At 41.7% G+C, this 26,614-nt stretch overlaps 1 protein-coding gene across 1 annotated transcript; it reads right to left on the bottom strand.

Annotated features, from left to right (window-relative positions):
* Positions 1 to 340: 340 nt before the first annotated feature.
* dipk1c (divergent protein kinase domain 1C) lies at positions 341 to 26,399 on the bottom strand. The gene is made up of 4 exons (XM_060922487.1): positions 25,762 to 26,399; positions 4,029 to 4,751; positions 1,779 to 1,943; positions 341 to 777 (listed from the first exon to the last, which is right to left on the bottom strand). The coding sequence occupies exons 1-4, from the start codon at positions 25,972 to 25,974 to the stop codon at positions 514 to 516; spliced, it is 1,365 nt and encodes a 454-aa protein (XP_060778470.1). The 5' UTR covers positions 25,975 to 26,399; the 3' UTR covers positions 341 to 513.
* Positions 26,400 to 26,614: the final 215 nt, after the last annotated feature.

Raw genomic sequence — 26,614 nt, 5'->3', positions numbered from 1 at the left:
TATGATCTCCTTTAAGGAGAAAATTGTTCCTAAAAGACGAAGATGAAGGAATCTGCCAAGTTCTCCCATTGCGCTTGAGTGATGGGAAACAAGTGTTGGATTGATCCTTGAGTTTCTCAGCTCGGTGTTGATATGGAACCATGAAACAACAGACAGATGAAAGGCAGCTGTTGGTTTGTGATGTAATTTTCACAAGAAGAAGACAGTGAAAGATTATTTTATTGACGTGTTTGCAAATTTACATATATGATTTTCTATACAAAACGGTCATTTACAGTACATCCAATATTTCAAAAGAATATATATATATATATATATATATATATATATATATATATATATATATATATATATATACACACATTTTTTTCCTCTAATGAACAAGAAACTGAAAACTAACTTTAAAACTGCACAGTTGAAGGGTAAACCAGCTACACAAAATAAACTATAATCTGGAGATGAGTTTAATTTGAATTATTTTATCACTACTCAGCATCATTTTCATGTGACCTCTCAGAAATTGAGTGCTGTATGGATGCAACGTTTTGCGTGTCCTTGTTTTCGGCTCTGATGACTGGCCAAGTCCTCCTGGATGAGCTGCATGAGAAGGCCCTGAAGGTGCAACCTTATGTTCCGGGCACGGTCTGCGTTCTCGCCTCCCTCTGTCTCCACACAATCCTGCACCGCCTGCTGGAGCTCTACCTGAAGGGGGCGCCCTGCTTTATCCCCCAGGAGCGTGGGAGAGAACCACGAGCGGAAGATCTTCTCACAGATCACCTGTACAGAGAGAAAGAGAGCTGACGAAGAGTTGACCATCAGCGGAAGGCTGCAGCCATTATGAGCATGACTTCCTGGTCTTATTTCATGGCCCTGATTACAATCATTGGTCATATTCTTATTTCATGTGGTTTGAAGGGGACAGGAGCAGGAGATATGCTCATCTCCTTGACCTGGCATTCTGGATGACACAAAGCCTCTATTGTTCTGAGTGGCAGGAAGGACAATAGGATGGCAGAGGTCATCTGGTGTCGTGATAAGTGATCAGCGATGGAGAGATGGGCTCTGTCTGGAGCTGGACCTGGTTTCATTTTTTTGTTCACTCGTCTGTTAGCTGGTCTCCTTAAAAAGGGGCTTGCACTGACAACAGGTGATGAGTTTGATTTTATCATGGAAAGATGAAAGCGAAGATGTGATAACACTAAAGTATTGGTTAAATCTTATTGCTTCATTAAAATATCGGATATAATTTTAAAATATTTATTCCCGTGCTTGACTGTAAAAACAGCTAGATGCACTTTATAAAATCTTTTATTCTACTTCTTATTATTATTCCTGCTGTTGTTCTGCCTAGTTTTTGCCTTGCTATTACCTAGAAATTGAAATTGTCTCTCTCTCCTCACCACAAAGGTTTATTTTTTTCAGCACTCAGGCTGCTGATGTTTATAACACATAATGACGGTCGGCTCCGGCCCATTTCTTTTCAATGTTATCACAAACTTAACATTCCGCACATTGTTCACGGTAATGCTTGAGGTTGAGGAATAGCTTGCCCACCCCCACCCACCCCTGACCGTTATTACAACAGCTTTTTTTTGTGAAACCGCAAAGCATTTTGCTCATATCCGAAAATAATGAAATTATATAATATAAATGCCTTGCTAACAAACGATTAGCAATAAACTGAAATGTGATAATATTCTATAATTTAAGGAAATAAATACAGGCTAAACAGTGACTCATTTATAAGCGAGTAATTCAGGTAACCTTCACACACTTACCTGAAGGTTGCTGTTTTTGCGTTTTGATCCACACTTGTTTCTCTTTGTGTTACATTTAGAGACGCAGTCGAAGAAGTTGCAGTCGTTGTCATTGGTGCAGTTTTGCTCAAGAATATCCTGCATTTTGGGCTCAAAGAAGGCCATGTCCACATCTATAGCTGCCACCTGTCAAACACATTTATCAAATGGAGTATTGACCAAACATCTGTTCATCCATTTATTTAGTCATTTGTCTCAGTAACCACTTTATCCTGGTTAGTCTCACGGTCGATCCGGACGATCCTGGGACGCCAGTCCATCGCAGGACAAATGCTGAACAACACTTAAAATATACAGTATAATAGGTAGGCCTAATATAAAACATGAACTCTATATTGAAATACATTAAGTCTAAATACACCAGTGTTAAATGAACTTGTATATCTGTATCCATGAAGTGTAAGTTTAACTTTAAAGAATGACTCAGCAGAGCTAGTGTTTCTATTGCGCAGGACTCTGTTTACTTTATTGCCATGTAGAACGCGAACTGTATTTAATAAATTTAGCCCATAACACGTTTTGTTTAAAACTAATCTTCCGAGAACCTGCACTTTTGGCAGCAGACACGGCCGTAAACATAACACACGTCACTTAAGTGTTGAGTACCGTCATGACCGCTACAGTCTGGAGTTTTCCAAAAGAAAGTGCCTTACTGTTACTTAGGGTAGTGCGTCAGAAAGGGAATTACATTCACAGCAAACTGTGGCAACTTTTTTCATTGCAGTGCTCAAGATAATGGTATTAAATAAAATGTTCACATGGTATGGGGTATCTTTTGACCCTAAAAAAGCATAGAAAAATTGGCTATGTTTAACTCAAAATCTTGAACGAGGAAAGAAAAGTCAGTAACGGAATTACATCAGAAAAAACTGAACTTTCATTTCTTATAATTCAAACCAAGATTCCTCTGAAGCCACATTGCTGTAATTGAGGTGATGATCTTTAAATCTGGTTTTCAGTCCATTTTGCCTTGGATTCCATACTTTAGCAAAATCACTGAGTTGACAAGTTAAGGAAGTCTTCATAATTTCATAATTTTGGCCTCTCTGCTGAAGAATTGCCCCTTAATCCTGACTATGGGACTGCATTCAGTGTGATTCAAAACAAAGTTGAATCTTTTTGGCTTTTATTAAGCCGTTTTAATCCTGATATTACACAAAAATCCTGAACAAATGTTCACACACGTCAGGCTCCAGCAGCTAATTTGATTTTGTTGGATTTTTTTTTTTTTGCTTGTTTGTTTTTAAAAATCTTACAGCTGTCTAATACAGAAAGAAAGATTTTGATTTATTTAATTTTACTAAATCTTTATCAGATTTTAGAACAGAACAATTACACCACCAATTTAATTATCAACAAGTGTCTGCGAGAATAAACACATATAAAAACTCGTTTTTTATCCGGACTGTTTCAGTCTGGAATTAATTGCTGAACACACAACATGTTTCGAGATTTAAAAAGCAGAAGACATGTCTGACTTTAATTGTAATTTCATTAGTATTTCGTCCTGTTGTTAACATTCTGCTTGTAAATTTATATGATCTATTTATTATTATAGTACCGCTGGACCGCCAGTGCGAGGATTAGCTATGCTATAATTAAGCACTAAATAAATAAACTGAAAAACCGATCAGTTGTGTTGTGTTGTTTTAACTGAAGTTTTAGCTACTGAGGATCCTTAGGTCTTAAGCCTTTTGGATAAACAGGGTTAAGCCTGAAAATAAGCTTCCCCATGACACCAAAATCCTGTTTACTTTTAAAAGATCTATTTGGCGGTCGTGAGTAGAATTGGTAAGTGCTAAAATGAAACATATATCAACCTATCAAAAAATGTGTAATTATTATTTCTGTGGAGGAAAACAAATGCACAGACTTTGCACAAACCGGCTTGCTGATCTTTTGCAAAGCACGTCTCAGTGTGTTTAGTATAAACGAATGTGCTCCCTTTTTGTTTTTTGTTTTTTTGTAAATTAGAGTGATTTAGTGGATCCATTTGCTGAGACGGCAGCTGAGACCGTGGGTGAATCTAAATTCCCTGACCTTCCCTTGTTTGTACAAGGTTTTATTGTTTCCTCAGAGCAGCATGTTGGCCTTAAGGCACAGCTTAATGACAGCTTTACCCAGCTTTCTGAAGCCAGTCTCCTGTTATTTTAGCTGTTTACTGAATGAAATCTTGATTCACCTGTATGTATAATCAAAGGAAATACCCACCGTCAAGTCCTTCCTGATAGCAAAGTTCTCCGGTTTGATATCACAAAGGTGCAAGTGATGAGAAAAGTCATTCTCAAAGTGGTCCACCATGTCCAAGAAGCTCAAGGCAACTCGAGGCACCATGTCTATCTCAGTCATTGTCTGTTCTTCTCCACTTTTTGGGCTCTGAGAGAACTCCTCCAGCGAGAAGATATTCTGGTCCCATGCGTGACCAGCAGCAAGATATTCCACTGCGTAAAAATGGCCACAGGAGCCCAGCACCTTGGCCACATGGTCCGTCAGGTCCTGCATCACACGGAGAAAGGCGTATTCCTCCTGCTGGAGCAGAGCCCAGAGCGAAGCCAGCTCAGCCCTCGAGTACGACTGGGACCTTTTTTTTAGTTTCTGGCCCCAAAGCCTTGGTAGCGTCAGGTTACTCCCAGCCTCCAGGCCCAGCAAGTTCTTAATCTGCAAAGTTGCATAAAACACAACATCCAGTGGTGAAAGCTCCTCCTCAGTTCCTACATCACCTGCTGTGTCCTGGTACTCCAGCAGAGCCAAAGCCTCATAGGAGGAGAAGTTCTCAAGCTTGGACTTGAGGACAATTGGCACGCCTCGCCAGCTGGCCCCCATGACCTTCTTTCCATTCTCGTAGTAGAGGCAGCGCTTGTATTCCACGTGACCGCCCACACAAAGGTCTTCACACAGGTCACCTGTTAAAACACCTTGCTGGTATTCCTCACACTGAAACACAAGGCACAAAATGTTCAGTTCGCTCTTAAACCCAACAACTCGCTGCAGATTTCTGAGTCTGAATCATTTCATGAATTTCAGAAAAAGAATATCGATGTTCAAAAAAGACAATAACACTGAAGACATTCATGTCATGTTGTAATGCGTTCGTGATAAATATTTTTGAAAATGCATCGCAAACATAATGCATCATCAGTAGTTTTCATAACACGTTATAGTACCAATACGAAAGAAACCCAGCTGTATTTTGTATAGTTCACTGAGATATTTGTTTTGACTTTGACAAGGACCAAACTGGCAACTGAAGCACAAACTGCTGAAAAAGTTAATGCTGGCCAAAACAGAAAGGCGTCATCATTAACTTTTTCAGCAGTTTGTGCTACAGTAGCTCTTCTGTGGGATTGAACCATATGGGCTCGTCTTTGTGCCCCATGTGAATCAATGAGCCTTCGACACACATGACCCTGTTGCCGGTTCACCGGTTGTCCTTCCTTGGACCACTTTTGTTCGGTACTAACCCCTACATACCGGAAACACCCCACAAGATGTGCCATTTTGGAGATGCTCAGTCCCAGTCATGTAGCCATCACAATTTGGCCCTTGTCAAAGTCACTCAGATCTTTACGCTTGCCCATTTTTCCTGCTTCCAACACATCAACTTCAAGAACTGACTGTTCTCTTGCTGCCTAATATATCCCATCCCTTGACAGGTGCCATTGTAATGAGATAATCAAATGCAATTCACTTCACCTGTCAGTGTTTTTAATTTTATGGCTGATCGGTGAATATGGGATTTTATAAATAATATGCAGAATAACAGATTACCGTGACCCACATGAAGTGAATTATTTTCCTATAAGTAGTGCACTGTCTGGAGTGTGTTATTCCACTTATACCAGAGCAATTAATTAATTAATTACACACCAAATATTTTAATGGTTTATAGATAGATTTAATGTTTGGAAACTTCCAAGAGACAAGTTAGTTTTGCTCTCACTTCTTTATCGCTGTGGTAAATTGTTTGTCCCTCACCACCACCACACCCTTTCTCTCAAAAAACACAACCTATCATTTTACCAAGAAACCAGAAAGCATTAACTCGTCTATCCTGAAGACTTTCCTGAGCTGGGAAACTTTGACTGCTACAAAGTATATACAACAGAGACTCCTTCAATAAATGTTAACGGGCAACTGAAGGCAAATTTTTTTATTATCAAAATTCTATTTATCTCATTTTATTAAATATCGGAATGCATTTCTGATCGCTATTTTGTCGCTGCTGTAGCAAGTTATGAGTGTTTGAAATACGCTCTGTAATATATCAGTCCATATGTCAAAGCAATGGCCGTAAACGAGATTCGTTGAGACCTGTGCGAGACATCGTAGGACAGAAGTAAAACATACAGCGGAAATCAAAGTGACCAACATCTGCCAACGCGGTCAAAAGACGCGCACGCCCTCTTTCGAATGCTGACGTAATCAAGCCGGAAGTTTTGTTTGTTTTGACAGCAATCAGGAAAGTTTGAAAAAGTAGGCAGTAATCATCATTTAAACTCATTTTTGTGCAATACTTCGTTTGGAAATCAGTTTTCAAAATGGCGGCACTAACACCTGGCTGACACTTCACGTTTCGAAGTCTCGCACAAGTCTCATGAAGATCGCGCGGATAAGCGACGCCTGCCGTGGACCAAACGAGCTAAATTCAACATGGCTAAAAACTGAACAGGCCGATAAGTATAATATTTAATTGCGATTAGTTGCCAATATGAGTCACGATATAAGGTTACTAAAACCGAAAACATAATTTAATAACACGTTAATTAAGAAATAAAGCAAGTTTAAAAATGACTTCAGTTCTCCTTTAATGTCTCCGAACAAAAATATCACCTCATCAACAATTAAACATTTAACTTTGTCAAACAACATAGTTTTCAAATCTGCCAGTTTAATCTGTTTATTATGAGTCTTAGATCATATTGAGTATCCACCGTACAAGTCCCTGTGTATGAGCTGTCACTATAGAAACAATAACATAGTATTAAAACGAGCATATTAATATAAACATGTCGTTCATGTTCCAGCTGGGACTTCTGTAATGTGCACGCCTTCTGACCAATCAGATTCGAACATTCATCCACTTTATACAGAACATTCTAATATTGATGCTTTACAACTAACTGAACATTTTCATTTCATTGAGAAGCATCACAAAGGACATTGTGTTAAGAACATTCTGCTTTAAAGAACATGTTAATTATGGTGTTTAGAACAATATTTTCTAAACAGTGCATTACTGATGCTTTACAATTAATAGATCATTCCAGTGTCGTCCAGTTGAATATGTTACAGGTCAAAAATTTTCAACCTCTGTAATTTTTTGGATTATCTAAGATTCTTAAAAGGGATTTTCCATCACTTCTTTTGTGTCTCTTTCTTCCATCCACTTCCTCTCTTTCTACACCTACCTAGTATTTCCTCTTGTCTGTCGTCTTCTTGTCTATTCCTATCTACCTAGTTAGTATTTTTGTTTACCCCCACTCTCTGTCCATCCGTCCATATCTCCGTCCGTCCGAAACACCCTTTTTCTCAGCAACCACAAACCATAGCCACTTGGTACTTGGTACCAAACTTCAGCATGGGGTTCTATACCATGTATACCGTTTGCAGGTCTGTCGCACATCAACTTCATGTTTACTGACTGAATGTATTTATGAAACATATAGCGTGGATTTACAAAATTTTCATAACACTTTTCTCAGCGACTACAAATCACAACTGCTTGATATTTGGTACTGAGCTTCAGCTTGGGGTTCTATACCGTGTATACCATTTTCAGGTCTGTTGAACATCGACTTCCTGTTTACCGACTGAATGTATTTACGAAACATATAAGGTGGATTTTGACGCTATTTCAAGAAGCAAAATGCTATTTCAAAATGACAGTTTACCAGGATGCTGTTTGAAATCCCTGGGGAGAGACACTGCTCTTTACTTACTTATTTCAGGGTTAATTATTTGTTGAAGTCAACATTCATAATAAGTGTCCTATTCCTTCGATTGCTTGCATCCTGATATAAGCAAGAGCGGGGGAATATGTAAGTGAGCAGTAGCTCACAGTTGATCTTGATTAAATATCTTTCTTCAAAGTTAACTGGATTCGGATTCAGAACCTTCTGATTCTTAACCCAACACCTTAACCACAAGACCAACTATTGTCATGGAAGGAGTGGTATATATTTTGAATTTATTAATGAGTCCAGACTTATTACACCATCAAGTAGTTTAAAATACAAAGACTTCCCAAATCTTAACCCTAAATATAGTAAGTCTCCCTAATACAAGTAGCAAATTATGAACTGGGTTAAAAATTCTAACCTAGGTTAAACAATTCTACGTGACCTACAGGTCTGACTTGTCACAAATATTTTGAAAAAGAACAATGTAATGTTGATTACAATTAAGAAAACATTGCAAAGCTGGTGGGGTTTTTTTTGGTGTATTTTTGTGGCTACTGCCTCATAGAGGCGAAGCGAGGCAGTAGCCACTATGTCATCATGTTGTAAGAATGTAAGAATGAGTGTAACAATAGCACACTGCGCATGCGCACATGCATAAGCATTATAATCACCAGAACGGCAAATCGTGATCTCTCGATATGAACAGTTGATCTCGCGTTATCAAAGGTACACAAGAACGAGTGGTGAAGCTACTATGTCATCGTGTTGTAAGAATGAGTGTAACAATAGCGAAACTTCGTAACCAATCAGCACTCGTCCTGATCAAGTTTGATTACCCGTTCTACTTCTTGATAAACTTTGGAACCAATCAGAACCAGAAACGAAATAAGATAAACCTCGTTATAACTTCGTAGTATCGGAAAATAATCGGAAGATAATCGGCAGATAAAAAGATAAACGAAATACACCTCGCGGTTCCCCAAGGCTACTGATTTGATATCAAGTAAGCGGTGTTTATTTTAAGAAAATTTACCTTTTGATTATCACAGCTTTTGTTTGGTCCTGCTGAAAGGTCAAATGAAAGGTTTTGTAAGGTTTTTTTTTTTTTCAGATATTTACGCCAAGGATTCCAGCCATTCAACAAAAACTCGAGAAGGCAGCAAAGACAACGTTGGAATCTTTTGAGCGATCCGCTCGGTTTGCAATTACAGAAGTCCCATGTGGGAATAAATCAGCTCCTTCATGAAAACTAAGAGTCAAAGTTAAAAGTAAAATTGGTCAAACTTCTGCTATTTGTTTACATTTTTTTTATTTTAGAGTCTTTACACTACACTTGTGAAACAAAATGTGCTCATTAGTACTAAATAATGCTTCTAAGATAATTCATGAACAAGTGCGTTCTTACTATTTTGAAAATAGATCGAGTACACAGCACTGTATTTTGAACAAAACACAATAATCAAAATTGGGAACGGGCGGCACGGTAGTGTAGTGGTTAGCGCTGTCGCCTCACAGCAAGAAGGTCCGGGTTCGAGCCCCGTGGCCGGCGAGGGCCTTTCTGTGCAGAGTTTGCATGTTCTCCCCGTGTCCGCGTGGGTTTCCTCCGGGTGCTCCGGTTTCCCCCACAGTCCAAAGACATGCAGGTTAGGTTAACTGGTGACTCTAAATTGACCGTAGGTGTGAATGTGAGTGTGAATGGTTGTCTGTGTCTACGTGTCAGCCCTGTGATGACCTGGCGACTTGTCCAGGGTGTACCCCGCCTTTCGCCCGTAGTCAGCTGGGATAGGCTCCAGCTTGCCTGCGACCCTGTAGAACAGGATAAAGCGGCTAGAGATGATGAGAAAATTGGGAACCAAAATACTCCAAGCCCTGATGCTGCTCACAGCTTGGTGATGCTTGCAAGAGATGAGACGAGTATAATTGATAGCATGTACAGTATATATGCTATATTTACTGTATGGACATGGGATCAGAAAGCAATTTTAGTTATAAGCAGTAGCCACATGTACCTATGGGGTACTTATTTTTGTTTTTTCTTCATGATCATATTAACAGCTTGCAAGAATCTCAAACATCAACCATTTGTTACGGTGTGTGGGTACATTAACACAGTGTTTGAGGTTGTTTTGTATGCCGTTGGAGAGTGGTACACCTACAACATACACACTTCTGTGCCTATGAATCCTCAGAAATAATTAATCTCGTAAGTAATATGCACAGATGATTGCATCTCCTCATATCTCATGATATTATCACTCAGAATAGGTAAGTCAAGGTAAAAGTGTTGCTATGGAAACGGACAAAGTGAGGTCTTTGAAAACACAAACTGAATAAATTACCTCCGAATCATTTGCTTTGCTTTTATTTAAATTTTTTTTAACAGTGTGTTCAATGGAATGATCGCCGTGATCTCTTTTAACCTTTTAGCCAATAAGAAACAAAGCAACAAGGAATAAGGTTTGATTTCTACTCTAGAACCAGGAATAATTACTTTTTTTTTCCTGTTTATTATTTTTATTTCAGAATTATTTCTCAGAGTGAGGTGAGATTAAATTGCTTCAGGTTGTCGTTTTTGCTCACAAATGATTAGGATCAAGTCTTTATACCTGGATGAAGTGCAAGAATTTGGTTTTAGAAAAGCATCTAATGAATTCTGTCTTGCAACTTTTTTTTTTTTAACAGCCAAGGATAAGTCAGTAGACAGTAAACATAGGTAAAGCTTTTTTTATTTAAACTGTGATAAAATACAGTGCGAAGATTTGAACTTGTAAATCTGGAAATATGATCGTAAGATCTTTATTGCTGATTGAAACCCACAAGCAATTTTATTTTCCAATTATTTCAGCTACATGCAGTACACTACATACAGTTAGGTCCATATATATTTGGACACTGACACAAATTTTGTTTTTTTACCTGTTTACTGAAACATATTCAAGTTATAGTTATATAATGGACATAAAGTCCAAACTGTCAGCTTTCATTTGAGGGTATCCACATTAAAATTGGATGAAGGGTTTAGGAGTTTCAGCTCCTTAACATGTGCCACCCTGTTTTTAAAGGGACCAAAAGTAATTGGACTCAAAGGCTATTTCATGGGCAGGTGTGGGAAATTCCTTCGTTATGTCATTCTCAATTAAGCAGATAAAAGGCCTGGAGTTGATTTGAGGTGTGGTGCTTGCATTTGGAAGATTTTGCTGTGAAGAAAACATGCGGTCAAAGGAGCTCTCCATGCAGGTGAAACAAGCCATCCTTAAGCTGCGAAAACAGAAAAAAAACATCTGAGAAATTGCTACAATGTTAGGAGTGGCAAAATCTACAGTTTGGTACAGCCTGAGAAAGAAAGAAAGCACTGGCGAACTCATCAATGCAAAAAGACCTGGACGCCCACAGAAGACAACAGTGGTGGATGATCGCAGAATAATTTCCATGGTGAAGAGAAACCCCTTCACAACAGCCAACCAAGTGAACAACACTCTCCAGGAGGTAGGCCTATCAATATCCAAATCTACCATAAAGAGAAGATTGCATGAAAGTAAATACAGAGGGTTCACTGCACGGTGCAAGCCACTCATAAGCCTCAATAATAAAAAGGCTAGATTGGACTTTGCTAAAAAACATCTAAAAAAGCCAGCACAGTTCTGGAAGAACATTCTTTGGACAGATGAGACCAAGATCAACCTCTACCAGAATGATGGAAAGAAAAAAATATGGCGAAGGCATGGTACAGCTCATGATCCAAAGCATACCACATCATCTGTAAAACATGGCAGAGGCAGTGTGATGGCTTGGGCATGCATGGCTGCCAGTGGCACTGGGTCACTAGTGTTTATTGATGACGTGACACAGGACAGAAGCAGCCGGATGAATTCTGAGGTATTCAGAGACATACTGTGTGCTCAAATCCAGCCAAACTGATTGGTCGGCGTTTCATAATACAGATGGACAATGACCCAAAACATAAAGCCAAAGCAACCCAGGAGTTTATTAAAGCAAAGAAGTGGAATATTCTTGAATGGCCAAGTCAGTCACCTGATCTCAACCCAATTGAGCATGCATTTCACTTGTTAAAGACTAAACTTCAGACAGAAAGGCCCACAAACAAACAGCAACTGAAAACCGCTGCAGTAAAGGCATGGCAGAGCATTAAAAAGGAGGAACCACAGCATCTGGTGATGTCCATGAGTTCAAGACTTCAGGCAGTCATTGCCAACAAAGGGTTTTCAACCAAGTATTAGAAATGAACATTTTATTTACAATTATTTAATTTGTCCAATTACTTTTGAGCCCCTGAAATGAAGGGATTGTGTTTAAAAAATGCTTTAGTTCCTCACATTTGTATGCAATCATTTTGTTCAACCCACTGAATTAAAGCTGAAAGTCTGAACTTCAACTGCATCTGAATTGTTTTGTTCACAATTCATTGTGGTAATGTACAGAACCAAAATTAGAAAAATGTTGCCTCTGTCCAAATATTTATGGACCTAACTGTAATTGCTTCGACTGCACTTTTTATGAAACACAGCTTTTTAAATCCAGTGCTATCATTAATAATTACATCTTATGGATTACATCTTATGTAAATCGAATATATACATGTACTGATCGGTGCATATTTTATAAACCCAGCTCATTACGCAAAGTGTGAAACCGATTTAGCTCATCTGTTTCTTAACTCATGCCTCCTCTGCTTAGAAACTCTCATTCCCACACCCACATGTCTGATGGGATTGGAAAGCGAAGCATGATTAGTGTTTCACTAAGATTCGCTGCAAATCCTCTGCTGCCACATTCCAAAGTAAACAGCTGTCATCTCGAGTCAGCCAGGGGTTGAGCCGGTCAGCTAATGGTCCTGATTGCACTGACGTTAGCACATTAGTGATGGCAAAATCTTTTCCTCATCATCATCCATCAAAAAAGGTTTACTTTTTTTTACCCCTCACTTTATCACTCCGGCTTCAATATGTCTTGATATACGAAATATTTGGAGTGCTTATTTTGGTTGGGTGGGACTCAAGCTCAACAAAGAAGATTTATATTTTGTTCTGTGTTTGCTCAATCACCTTGGGTGCAACTTTGAGATTTTTTTTTTCTTAAAATTACATGCAGTATTCTCTGATGTTAAACTAAGGTTTTAAATTACTATCATTCGTGTGTTGTGCTTGTTAAACCTAACAGGCAAAACTTGCAACATAAAAGCGTCAGTTTATTGGTGTAAACAGTGTCATCACCGTGATCACTGATTTACAAGGCTTTTAGTCCAATCCTGTCTTTTTTTTTTGTACTTGGATTGGATATCTGGATGTCTCCCAATTACCACACATCCATTTGAATTCCTGAGATTTCTTCGCCTTGCGTCATATTGGTCAGCAGCTGTTTTTAGCTTCTGTGTCTGCATGTAAACTTTCCCACCATGGGGTTGGATAAGATCCAACTATACTCTTGCCTTCAGTGTTGGATTTATGTCTTTAAATCCAATCTAACACACAGTATTGATACTGGCTTTGGTTTAAGATCACTGATTGGACTTTTGGAGCATTCTGTGATGCATATGGCAAAAGATCATGACTTTAATTAGAAGGTAACAAGGCTGACATGCTGTCACGTATGGACAGATTGGTAAGGGCCATGCAGTACATGTCTCCTGACACAGAGCATGTCAGGTCCAAGCACTGAAGAAATAGCGGTTCCAGTAAAAATAGTCAAACATAATTAACTCTCAGACATTTGAGCAACACTTAGTCCTGCTGTGGTCACAGAGAACTCCTAAAGCATTCAACATAACAGTTTATTTTCCAGATGTGCAAACTGATTACATTAGACGCTTTTGTTAAATATATTTGCATTGGCTTCATAGTGTCTGACTCAGAAAAACAAACCCAATGTGTACTAATTTAAAACATATACCAAACTTAGTGGTTTTGCTAAAGCAGTTTGTTGTTTGTTACTCTTTATGATCTTTAATAACAGAAGGCATCGCATGTTTACTTGTCTGGAAAAACATATTTGGATATAAAGTATATACTAGCGCATTTCAAACAATTGTAATATCATGAAAAAGCTCATTTTTTCATAATTTAATTCACAAAGGTTAACCTTCATATATCCTACATTCATTACATGTAAAGTGAAATATTTAAAGCCTTTTTTGTTTTAATTTTGATGATTATGGCTTATAGCCAGGGCCGTTGACAGCTTTGGCTGGGCCCGGGACAAAATAATCTGAGTGCCCCCCCCCCCCCCCCCCCCCCCACACACACACACACATACGCGCGCACGCACATCGCCACACAGCAACCACCCACACCCAACCCCTCTTTTCACAGTCTCCATTCACTCCAACCCTTAAATAACAGGTATTCCAAGCCCATTATAACAGTCAACCATTTTATTTCAACATTTCAACATATTTTACAGTTTGAACATTTCCTTAGTCTGCAACTATTCAGGTGAGAAATGCAATGCGCCGGACTTTTGCTGTGGCAAAGTCATCAATAAGGTCATTGAAGTCCAGCTTCTTTGCAAGTTCGCGCTCTATAGAGAGCATAGCCAGCCCATTGAGCCTCTCCTGTGACATGTTTGAGCGCAGGTAGTTGATAAACCAAAATGATTGTTTACGGGATGGAACTGGGCCTCAATGAGAACGGAGTTATGGCTTTCCCAAAATCTGAACATAGAAGCATCACCACTAGTCACACACGGACTGGCCATTGGGAGTAGCGGGAGTTTTCCCGGTGGGCCGGTGGCTCAGTGTGGGCCGGCGGAGAAAAAAAAAAAAAACAGTTGCGCGCTGGCCTTTAATATGATAAGCAATGTTAAAAGTTTCTTTAAGAAACTGTTAACATTGCTTATCATATTAAAGGCCAGCGCGCAACTGTTTTTTTTTTTTTCTCCGCCGGCCCACACTGAACCACCGGCCCACCGGGAAAACTCCCGCTACTCCCGATGGCCAGTCCGTGTGTGCCACTAGTGATGTGTACAGTGAGTTTTTCAGTGTATTTTTTTTGTCTTGATTTTCATAAACGTCCTTTCCGTACTCGATTCAGAATGTTACAAAAAAAAATTGACACCCTCCCAACCACGTAACATTAGCCTATCTGACCTGGGGGCTGACACGTTTATTACGGATAAACCAAAAGGATTACAACGTTCCCTGGATATAGAACTGGACCGAGAAGATTTCAAAATCTTAACGTGTAAGCAACAACAATAAAACAGAGGTTGTTTTATTCATTTAGGGCTTATTAGGCTACTTTCATTAATTGCGCTTTTCATACAGGCCTATCATTTTTCACTTGAGCAAGGGAATTGTTTGAAGAGTATCCAGTCTAAGCGAAAGTTTAATGTTTTGCAACAGACTAACCTCAAAACACCCCATTCGTTACATTAAACTCTATCTAGCTGGCAATTTCACATGCCGTCGTATCTACACGGGATGATTTCCAACAAAATAAGGTTTAATTAACAAGAGGCAGCGTTCCACGGGCTTTCAGCTAACCGGAGTCCAGCTCAGCGCAGCTCAGCAAGCGTGCCTAAAACATTTGGATATGATTGCGGGCCAATGTGCTATTCTTTGCTTCATTGAGATATATGCAACACAGTGTTATTAAACCGATATGTTTATGAAATAATTCAATGCCCTGTGCATTTCAGTGTTCACTCAGTGTACCCTGCTATCCCCTACTTTATAATTATGAATGGCGCGTCGCGCGTGCTGGGGTTACATTACGGGGCTGGAAAAAAGTTATCTGTGTCTTACCTGGCTCAGCTGCATCATCTGAATCTTTTCTAAAATATCTATGCAGTGAGCCCCTGAGGCTCTTGGCTTCTTCATCTCTTTTTCTCTTTTCTTTTCTTTGCTCCTGACTTGTGCATGTTGGCAAACGGGCTCACACGCTTATTGTCGAAGCGTTATGATGGAATAGTGCCGTGTTATTTGGCGCCTTAATCAAAGACCAAACCATTTCTGCATTAGGGGTGGTAGGTGGGTTCTTGAATCTATTTTCGAAGACAATAAAGGCAAAAGAACCAGAAATCATTCATTGAATGCAAATATAGCACATTTTTCTCCCCCAAATCAACACATTTTGAAATGAAACAGAATGATTAATGGCATCTTCATGAGGGACCAGTTCTGGGCCCCCCCTCATGCCTGGGCCCGGGACAAAATACCCGGTTGTCCCCCCCTGTCGACGGCCCTGCTTATAGCTCATGAAAATCAGAAATCTAGTCTCACAGATTATTAGAATATTTCCTAAGATCAATGAAACAATCCAGAAATGTCCAACTTCTGAAAAGTATGTTCATTTATACACTCAGTACTTGGTTGGGGCTCCTTTACCATGAATTACTGCATTGATGTGGCGTGGAATGGACACAATCAGCCTGTGGCACTGCTGAGGTGTTATTGAAGCCCAGGTTGCTTTGATAGCAGCCTTCACCACATCTGTATTTTTGCGTTGGGTGTTTCTCATCTTCCTCTTGACAGTATCCCAGAGATTCTCTATGGGGTTCAGGCCAGATGAGTTGGCTGGTCAATCAAGCACAGTAATATCATGGTCAGCAAACGATCTGGTTGTAGTTTTGGCACTGTAGGAAGGTGCTAAGTCCTACTGGAAAAGAAAATCAGTATCTCCATAAAGCTTGTCAGCAGATGGAAGCATGAAGTGCTCTAAAATCTCCTGGTAGATGGCTGTGTTGACTTTGGACTTGATAAAACACAGTGGACCAACACCAGCAGATGACATGGCACCCCAAATCATCACAGGCTGCAGAAACTTCACACTGGACTTCAAACGCCTTGGATTCTGTATAATTTGAGATACTGGATTTCTGATTTTCATGAAATGTAAGCCATAATCATCAAAATTCAAACAAAAAAGGCTTGAAATATTTCACTTTAAGTGTAATGAATACAGAATATCTGAAAGTTTACTTTTGTGAATTAAATTGTGAAAAAATGAACTTTTTCACCCGTGGTGAGCGGCGGCGGGCTGGTGTGGGCTTGCTTATAGCTCCCCAGCTCAGCCGCCATGTGTTGGAGTTTACCCCAGTGAACGAGAGGGTCGCCTCTCTGCGCCTTCGGATTGGGGAGAGGGCTCTTGCTGTTGTTTGTGCCTATGGGCCAAATAGCAGTATAGAGTATCCGGCCTTCTTGGAGTCCCTGGGAGAGGTACTGAGGGGTGCTCAGACTGGGGACTCCATTGTGCTACTGGGGGACTTCAATGCTCACGTGGGCGACGACAGTGACACCTGGAGGGGCGTGGTTGGGAGGAACGGCCTCCCCGATCTGAACCCGAGTGGTGTTTTGTTATTGGACTTCTGTGCTAGTCACGGTTTGTCCATAACGAACACCATGTTCGAGCATAGGGGTGTCCATAAGTGCACATGGCACCAGGACACCTTAGGTCGGAGGTCGATGATCGACTTTGTAGTCGTTTCATCTGATCTCCGGCCCTATGTCTTGGACACTCGGGTGAAGAGAGGGGCTCAGCTGTCAACTGATCACCACCTGGTGGTGAGTTGGATCCGCTGGCGGAGGAGGAAGCTGGACAGACCTGGCAGGCCCAAACGTATGGTGAGGGTCTGCTGGGAACGTCTGGCCGAGCACTCTGTTGGGGAGGTCTTTAACTCCCACCTCCGGGAGAGCTTTTCCCAGCTTCCGAGGGAGGCGGGGGACATTGAGTCTGAGTGGACCATGTTCTCTACCTCCATTGTGGACACAGCTGTTCGGAGCTGTGGCCGCAAGGTCTCCGGTGCCTGTCGTGGCGGCAATCCCCGAACCCGGTGGTGGACACCGGAAGTAAGGGATGCCGTCAAGCTGAAGAAGGAGTCCTATCAGGCCATGTTGACCTCCGGGACTCCTGAGGCAGCCGACGGGTATCGGCAGGCCAGGCGTGCTGCAGCTCGGGCAGTTGCGGAGGCAAAAACTCGGAACTGGGAGGAGTTCGGGGAGGCCATGGAGAAGGACTATCGGTCGGCCTCGAAGAAATTCTGGCAAACCGTCCGGCGCCTCAGGAGGGGGAAGCAGTACTCTGCCAACACTGTTTATAGTGCGGGTGGGGAGCTGTTGACCTTGACTGGGGACATTGTCGGGCGGTGGAAGGAATACTTTGAGGATCTCCTCAATCCCACCGTCATGTCTTCCACTGAGGAGACTGAGGCTGATGACTCAGAGGTGGACTCGTCCATTACCCAAGCCGAAGTCACTGAGGTGGTTTGCAAGCTCCTCGGTGGCAAGGCACCGGGGGTGGATGAGATCCGCCCTGAGTATCTCAAGTCTCTGGATGTTGTGGGGCTGTCTTGGTTGACACGCCTCTGCAACATCGCGTGGCGGTCGGGGACAGTGCCTCTGGAGTGGCAGACTGGGGTGGTGGTCCCTCTTTTTTAAGAAAGGGGACCGGAGAGTGTGCTCCAATTATAGGGGAATCACACTTCTCAGCCTCCCAGGGAAAGTTTACTCCAGGGTACTGGAGAGGAGAATTCGACCAATAGTCGAACCTCGGATCCAGGAGGAACAATGCGGTTTTCGTCCTGGTCGCAGAACACTGGACCAGCTCTATACCCTTCATAGGGTGCTCGAGGGTTCATGGGAGTTTGCCCAACCAGTCCACATGTGCTTTGTGGATCTGGAGAAGGCATTCGACTGTGTCCCCCGTGGTATTCTGTGGGGGGTGCTTCGGGAGTATGGGGTTCGGGGCTCTTTGCTAAGGGCTGTCCGGTCCCTGTACGAATGGAGCAGGAGTCTGGTTCGCATTGCCGGCAGTAAGTCAGACCTGTTCCCAGTGCATGTTGGACTCCGGCAGGGCTGCCCTTTGTCACCGGTTCTGTTCATAATTTTTATGGACAGAATTTCTAGGCACAGCCAGGGGCCGGAAGGAATCCTGTTTGGGAACCACAGGATTTCATCTCTGCTTTTTGCGGATGATGTTGTCCTGTTGGCTTCTTCAAACCAGGACCTTCAGCATGCACTGGGGCGGTTTGCAATCGAGTGTGAAGCGGCTGGGATGAGAATCAGCACCTCCAAGTCCGAGGCCATGGTTCTCGACCGGAAAAGGGTGGCTTGCCCTCTCCAGGTTGGTGGAGAAGTCCTGCCTCAAGTGGAGGAGTTTAAGTATCTCGGGATCTTGTTCACGAGTGAGGGAAGGATGGAGCGTGAGATCGACAGGCGGATCGGTGCAGCCTCCGCAGTGATGCGGTCGCTTTACCGGTCCGTCGTGGTGAAGAAGGAGCTGAGCCAAAAGGCGAAGCTCTCAATTTACCGGTCGATCTACGTTCCGACTCTCACCTATGGTCATGAGCTTTGGGTAATGACAGAAAGACCAAGATCGCGGATACAAGCAGCTGAAATGAGTTTCCTTCGCAGGGTGGCTGGGCGCTCCCTTAGAGATAGGGTGAGAAGCACAGTCACTCGGGAGGAGCTCGGAGTAGAGCCGCTGCTCCTCCACATCGAGAGGAACCAGCTGAGGTGGCTCGGGCATCTTTTTCGGATGCCTCCTGGACGCCTCCCTGGGGAGGTGTTCCAGGCATGTCCCCCCGGGAGGAGGCCCCGGGGAAGACCCAGGACACGCTGGAGGGACTATGTCTCTCGGCTGGCCTGGGAACGCCTCGGTGTTCTTCCCGAGGAGCTGGCCGAGGTGTCTGGGGAAAGGGAAGTTTGGGCTTCCATGCTTAGACTGCTGCCTCCGTGACCCGGTCCCGGATAAGCGGAAGAAGACGAGACGAGACGAGATGAACTTTTTCACGATATTCAAATTTTTTGAGATGCACTAGTAAATGCACGATGGCTCATTTAGAGCATCTATCTGGTGGTGAATTATTCCTCAGCATAAATTTTATCACATTAAATGAAAGATTTTTGGTGATGTCATAAGTCACAATTTTGTGGATTTGGCACTGGTTGAAACAACAGTGACAACAAGAGCAGTTCTCATCTCATCTCATTATCTCTAGCTGCTTTATCCTGTTCTACAGGGTCGCAGGCAAGCTGGAGCCTATCCCAGCTGACTACGGGCGAAAGGCGTGGTACACCCTGGACAAGTTGCCAGGTCATCGCAGGGTACAGGAGCAGTTGTTTTTGTTTTTAAACTTAATATGAACTTGGTGTGTAACTATAAAATAACATTCGAGGAATAGGGTTTGTAAAAATAGTCCTCATAAATTTAGATTTCGCAGACCATAAAACTCTTGGCCTCAGCATGCCATGCCAAGTAAGTGTGTGTGTGTGTGTGTGCATGCGTGTGTGCGTCAGCCACCCAGGGCTGCACCATGGACCTATGACAGCACTCTCGAAAATAAACAACTAAAAATGTCCAGCCACAGAACAGTCTCACTGTCCCTCAACAGTCCACACACATATACAGTCCTGTGCAAAAGTCTTCGGCACATGCAAAAAATGCTGTAGAGCAAAGATGCCTTCAAAAATAATGAAAGTAAATGTCTGTACATTAAAAAAAAGTGTAAACAGCAGTCAGCCATAATAAATGAAACAAAGTCAATATTTGGTGTGAGACGACCCTTTGCATTAAAAAAAATAGTAGTCTCAGGTCCAATGAGTGCAGTTTTATGCGGAAATGAGCTGTAGGTTTTACTGAGCATCTTACAGAACCAGCCGCAGTTCTTCTGGACACTTTGACTGTCACACTCACTTCTTCATTTTGCACCAAAACCCAGCAGCCTTCATTATGCTTTCTTTTTTAATCTGAAAAGTGCTCTCTTATGTAATACGCTGCTCAGATACAAACTTTTTTTTTCTGTAACATTTAATTTTGTGCTGGAAAATTAACGTTTGGACTCTAAAATGTTTTTGTACTGACTCGATAATGTAGAAATAAAAAAATAGAAATCTATAACAAAGTTTGTATGAAAAACATAGGGTGCCTAAGACTTTTACATAGCACTGTATATACTCTGTACAGCCATACAGTTAGCCCTTATATCAGTATATTACAGTGTAATAAGCTTCACTCAATATAAGAGAAGGACTGTCCTGAGGTTTTATTTTTTTATCATAAATACAGGAAGTGGAAATATTATTTGGATTGAAGAAGTGATTTTATTCATAAATCGATTTTCAAGGCCAAATGTATGCAGTGATGTCACAGAGGTTTACATTTTTTTCAGACTGTCGTCCTAAATATCAAACTGATAATCTTTGTGTAATCCAAAAGAGACACACAAGAGAGACGAGCCAGAGAGAGACACATGAAAGAGAGAGAGAGAGACACGAGTGAGCAAGAGAGAGACACACACGAGTAAGCAAGAGAGAGAGAGAGACGAGTGAGCCAGAGAGAAAGAGACAAGCGAGACACAAGAGAGAGAGAGAGACAAGCGAGACACATGAGAGAGAGAGACATACGAGAGAGAGAGAGACACACGAGAGAGAGAGACGAGCGAGACATATGAGAGAGACACACGAGAGAGAGAGAGAGATGAGCGAGACACAAGAGAGAGAAAGACGAGAGAGAGAGAGACAAGCAAGACACACGAGAGAGGGAGAGACGAGCGAGATACAAGAGAGAGAGACGAGCGAGACACATGAGAGAGAGAGACGAGCGAGACACATGAGAGAGAGCGAGAGAGAGACGAGCGAAACACACAAGAGAGAGAGAGAGACAAGCGAGACACGAGAGAGAGATGAGCGAGACACATGAGAAAGAGAGAGAGACACGAGAGAGCGAGAGAGACACACACGAGAGAGAGAGACAGACACAGACACACGAGAGAGACACACGAGAGAGAGAGAAAGACGAGCGAGACACGAGAGAGAGATGAGCGAGACACGAGAGAGAGAGACAAGCAAGACACATGAGAAAGAGAGAGAGAGACACACACGAGAGAGAGACGAGCGAGCGAGACACACGAGAGAGAAACGAGCGAGACACACGAGAGAGAGTTCAACACTTGTGTGCACATAAATCTATATATAAATTATGTATCACTGAGTCAGGTTGAACCAAAGGCCACAAAAACAAAAGTTTTATTTAAAAATGGTTTAAAAAAAAAACTATTCTCATTTGTCACTGGTTATCTGGACAGAAATATAGCAGACATAGAGGATATTACACGGTTGTGCAGAGATATAAAGTTTCCCTTGGAGTGAGTGAAGTGAAAAAGTGAAAATATTTTTCAACACAAGAAGATAAACTTCATATCTTCAAGCCAACGTGTGATTTTCTTTTTATTATATCGGCACATTCACAAACAAAAAGTACCCAAATTTATCAAAACAATTCATTTATTTCCTCACGAGTCACATACAGAGATTTATGTCACGGTTTTGGTTCTCCATGTCCCGGATGTAGCTCGTATGAAAAATACGAGTGGTGTATTCTTTCAGCTGAAATGCAAAAGAAATACTCATAACCCATTCTCTGTCCTCTGTTGAATCCCCAACAAAACACTCGTGTCCATATATAATGCAAAGAAAGTCTTTAGTCAATATCACCAATCAATAGCTATCCAAATTAATTATTCATGATCTCATTCATTGTTTTTCTTCTGAAACATTTATTTTGTCCTCATGAACCGTCTGTGCTTTATCACAGTGTTGGAGTATAAATACGGAACACAGTGAGGCCCTGCAGCAGAAAACCGTTAATAACACACTCACAGACTCTTCTGGCTATTTCATTAACGCTCACTGAGAATCGACCTGTAGCCCCAGTGACAGGTGCGACAACTGATTAATAAACGACTTGTGTTTAAACAATTACTGAAATGTGCGTTATTCATGCTTATTGAGTTATTTATTGAAGCAGGCTGATTAGAATGGTGTTTCAGTTAATAAATGAGGAAGATATTACCTGTACACATCACTGTATTCACCATTTAGCTAGGAAATTAACTTTTAAAAAAAAAAGGAAGGGTTAACTATTTAGGATCGGATGTCTTTCTGACCTGAGCCGTGTCTTCTCAGTGAATAACGATCTAAACAATATTTCAAAATAATGTGAAGTGAAATGGTCTTGAAGATCAAGATGTCTTCTGTTATGTTATTTAAAGCAGCTTATAAAGAGAAGGATCCAACAGAGGACAGAGAATGTGTTATGAGTATTTCTTTTGCATTTCAGCTGAAAGATATCGTCAAGCGAAAGAAAGGACGAGGGTGAGAAATGAAAATGGCAAATTAGAATCGAATTGGGGTTTGTTTGTTTGTTTGTTTGTTTGTTTGTTTGTTTGTTTTTTCCGAGACAAATCTGGACACTCATTAAGTGTTAAATGCTGGAATGTTTGTATTGAATGAAATGGAGGCTATGTAGAAAAATGATACACGTATGTGACACTAATGTGCAATAAACAATACAAATTGACATATAAATTAAAAAAAAAATGGGTCCACGCTTGAATATTTGGCAAACGTGAGCAGGGTAATAAATAAATTTTCACACTTGGAAACATGCTGAACAGTGTATCATCCAGTTCTCAGCAGAATGAAGTGTTTTCCAAACGTCTACCAGCTAATCTTTTTTTTTTTAAAAAAAAGGTAACAAGATTAAAATGTCTCATCTCATTATCTGTAGCCGCTTTATCCTGTTCTACAGGGTCGCAGGCGAGCTGGAGCCTATCCCAGCTGACTACGGGCGAAAGGCGGGGTACACCCTGGACAAGTCGCCAGGTCATCACAGGGCTGACACATAGACACAGACAACCATTCACACTCACATTCACACCTACGGTCAATTTAGAGTCACCAGTTAACCTAACCTGCATGTCTTTGGACTGTGGGGGAAACCGGAGCACCCGGAGGAAACCCACGCGGACACGGGGAGAACATGCAAACTCCACACAGAAAGGCCCTCGCCGGCCCCGGGGCTCGAACCCGGACCTTCTTGCTGTGAGGCGACAGCGCTAACCACTACGCCACCGTGCCGCCCAGATTAAAATGTTTCAAGCATAATTAAAGATAAACGCTTACCCTTTTAATTAAAATGCTTGAAGCAAATGTTTTATGTATGTCTTACTTTCAAAATCAAAATTAAGCCCCTTTTACTTTTTTTTTTTCCAGAACATCAATATGTTTCAGTTTCCCAACATTGTTCTTGTGTTTGACTTGCAGGCAAACTTCCCAACAGGTGTGTTACGTGCTGAAACAAGCTGAGCTCAACTTGAGTCTCACCCCGGCCCCTCTCAGCACGTCTTCGCGTCTTCAAGACGTGCTTGATTTGACTTCAGCGAACCATGGCAATATTTTGACAATGCCTTTATTGTGCGTCACATACCACATCGCTTTTTTTCCTTTCGGTCACAGATATGGTCTTTTATAACGTTTCAAGTTGGATCAGGTTGTGTTTTATTTAAAAAAACACATTAAATATATCGTTTGGCTTCTTTAAAACCTGCTACCTTTGAGCAGGTATCAGAAACGGATCGGAGTGTGTATCGACGTGGAAAGGCTGTGGTGCAGCTTCTGCATATGAAGCATTTTTTAGTGCATTTGCCTGTAGGTTAGTTAGAGCTTGTGGTTCTGTGTAGCATTTAACATACAGCTGGGTGTCTATGGAAAATGTGGTTTTATCTTAACTACACACACACACGCTCATGTTCACACTCACACACACGTCTCTTCACTAGGTATTGTTGTTCATTTCACATCATATACCGTATATATACACACATCTCACATCTAAGATAATTCTGAAATTCCAGGACATTTGAGTTCAGCTCAACCGAATAGTGTTACGAAGCATAAATTCGCCTGAAGTGTCCCCCTTAACGCCCTTCCAGACTGATAGATAGTTGCTGCTTAGTCTCTCCACCCCATCTTTAATTAGAAGAGTTTGGCACGGTGCTGAATTCCTTTGCTGGCTCCTACTGAGCCGTGGAGACATTTTGCCCTCAGGAGAATTGGATGTGGATCAATGCTGTCTAAATGATGCCATGTTCAAAACACACTTCTAGCAAAGAATGCGTCTTGAAACCTCTTACCACAAGGTTTGATTGATGTCCTGTTAAACTTCCAGACTCTCAATGTGTCCAAATAACAGGTGAAGAATAACACTGCAGTAAAAATCTGGAGAATATTTATATTGGGCTTTTTGTCAGGAAAAAAAAATAATAATATACATCTGTTGTACCATTGATACAACATTTAATAACCAGCTATCTTTCAACTGAGTCATTTATATAATATCATTATGATTGTGTAATATATCATTTCATCGTGTCATAGTTATGTCTCTCGTAGTCGTCAATATCTGATTAAAGGAGTGTCTAAACGTGTGAACATTTTGACTTTTAAGACTCCATTGAACTTGAACTTGGTTTGACTGCACCTTTTAAATCGAATTTCTTGCTAGAAATGTAATCCTGTAAGTTCGTCATGCTCCATGCCGCTGTCTCTGTCTCTGTCGCCGTCTTTCAGAGAAAATTTGGAGGTGGACAGCAAAAAAAAATAATAATAAACACGTTGTAATATCACTCACTTGACACGGATTAATCCGTCAGTTCAGATAAAGCTTTAAGAGTCTTCAAGTTGATGTTAAATAACACGACCAAATCCCTTCCTGAAGCTTGGAGCAAATATAATCCATGAATCACAGGCTGACAGACAGATTAAGCCTTTGTAACGCCCTGTTCATTATTTATTTGACCATTTATTTATCAGGTTTACTGACGGTGAACCTCAAACTGAAATAAATGAATGAATCACAGAGCAGAACACACTGCGATTATGTTGTCCGGTTTGTTTTGTTGATGCTTTAGACCCGCTGAATAAGTGTGGCAGGCTGCTGAGACAGTTCTATAAAGTGTGCTACATGTCGGATCATAAATCATCCGCACTGTTTAACACTCTGTCCACTTTGTGTTAAACAAACATAATTCTCTTAGTCGTGCTTAAATACATATACTTGAGTTACACGATGATTCATGGTTCAAAATGCTCCGGTTTTGTTTATGCCTTTGACTCTTATGTGTCAAATGCAAAACTTTACGTTTCTTAGACTTGCTACACTACGCTTACAGCATGACTTGAAACTTTGCAAGCTTACTATTAATGAATGCACCAACTCGACAGGTGAGCCCAAGGTGCCCCTGTGACCTACCAGTCTTTGGAGAATCCTCCTGCTCTTCTCATCGGTGCAGAAATCAGAAAACATGGTGGTGTGCACGAAGAGCAGGCCGCTGAGAAAGAGCCATGAGGCGAGCCAGAACAGGAGGAAGAGTACAGCACTCCTGCGCCGCACTCTCGCCCTGAGCCACCGCAGTCCACGACCTCCACGGCCCAAACCCGCAGCCCGGCACACGGCGCAGAACATCGGCCACGCGCTGCACCCACTTCAGCTTCCTGTGTGTTTCAGGGCTCCTCCTGTGGGCATCTGTGGTGATCTCGGTAATTTGTTGAAAGCTTGGATTCCTGCTGGTGCTCCTCCTGCAGGAGGTCTGAGTGTGTGTGTTCTCCTCTGCTCCTCTCCGCTCTGTGGTTCTCCATGCTGACCTGGAGATCTTCTCAAATGTAGCTCCTCAGGTTCTTTTCCACTGGTTTGAGATTGGGTGAGACTGGCAGTGCCATGAAAAGCTCATTTTTTCAAAATGCAATTGGAGAGTCTGTTCCTTTCTCACTATTTCACATTTCTTCTTCATGCCCACGACCTCTCTCTCTCTCTCTCTCAACCTTCTCACTGTTTCTCTGTCTCACCCTCTCCCTCTTCTGGCTTTCAATTCTCTCTCTCTCTCTCTCTGTGTGTGTGTTTCTCAGATGCCCGCCCCTTTCTTGAAGACTTGCCTCCTTTGAGTTGCTTTCTTCCTGTTTCCACGGCAGCCAGGCCTCCTCAGCAGGCACACTGACTCTCGGCTGTGGTGTTCAGTTCCATCTGTGAAACTCCTTCCTTCCTGTGCTATACATACAGCACCCTGTTCCACCAGCTGCTCAGCGTGCACACTCTCAAGCACTTCACA

This window comes from Neoarius graeffei, chromosome 5, assembly GCF_027579695.1.
Source record: "Neoarius graeffei isolate fNeoGra1 chromosome 5, fNeoGra1.pri, whole genome shotgun sequence".
Taxonomy (NCBI): domain Eukaryota; kingdom Metazoa; phylum Chordata; class Actinopteri; order Siluriformes; family Ariidae; genus Neoarius; species Neoarius graeffei.
Note: the sequence above shows the minus strand (reverse complement) of the source record. Positions and strands in the feature narration are given on the sequence as shown.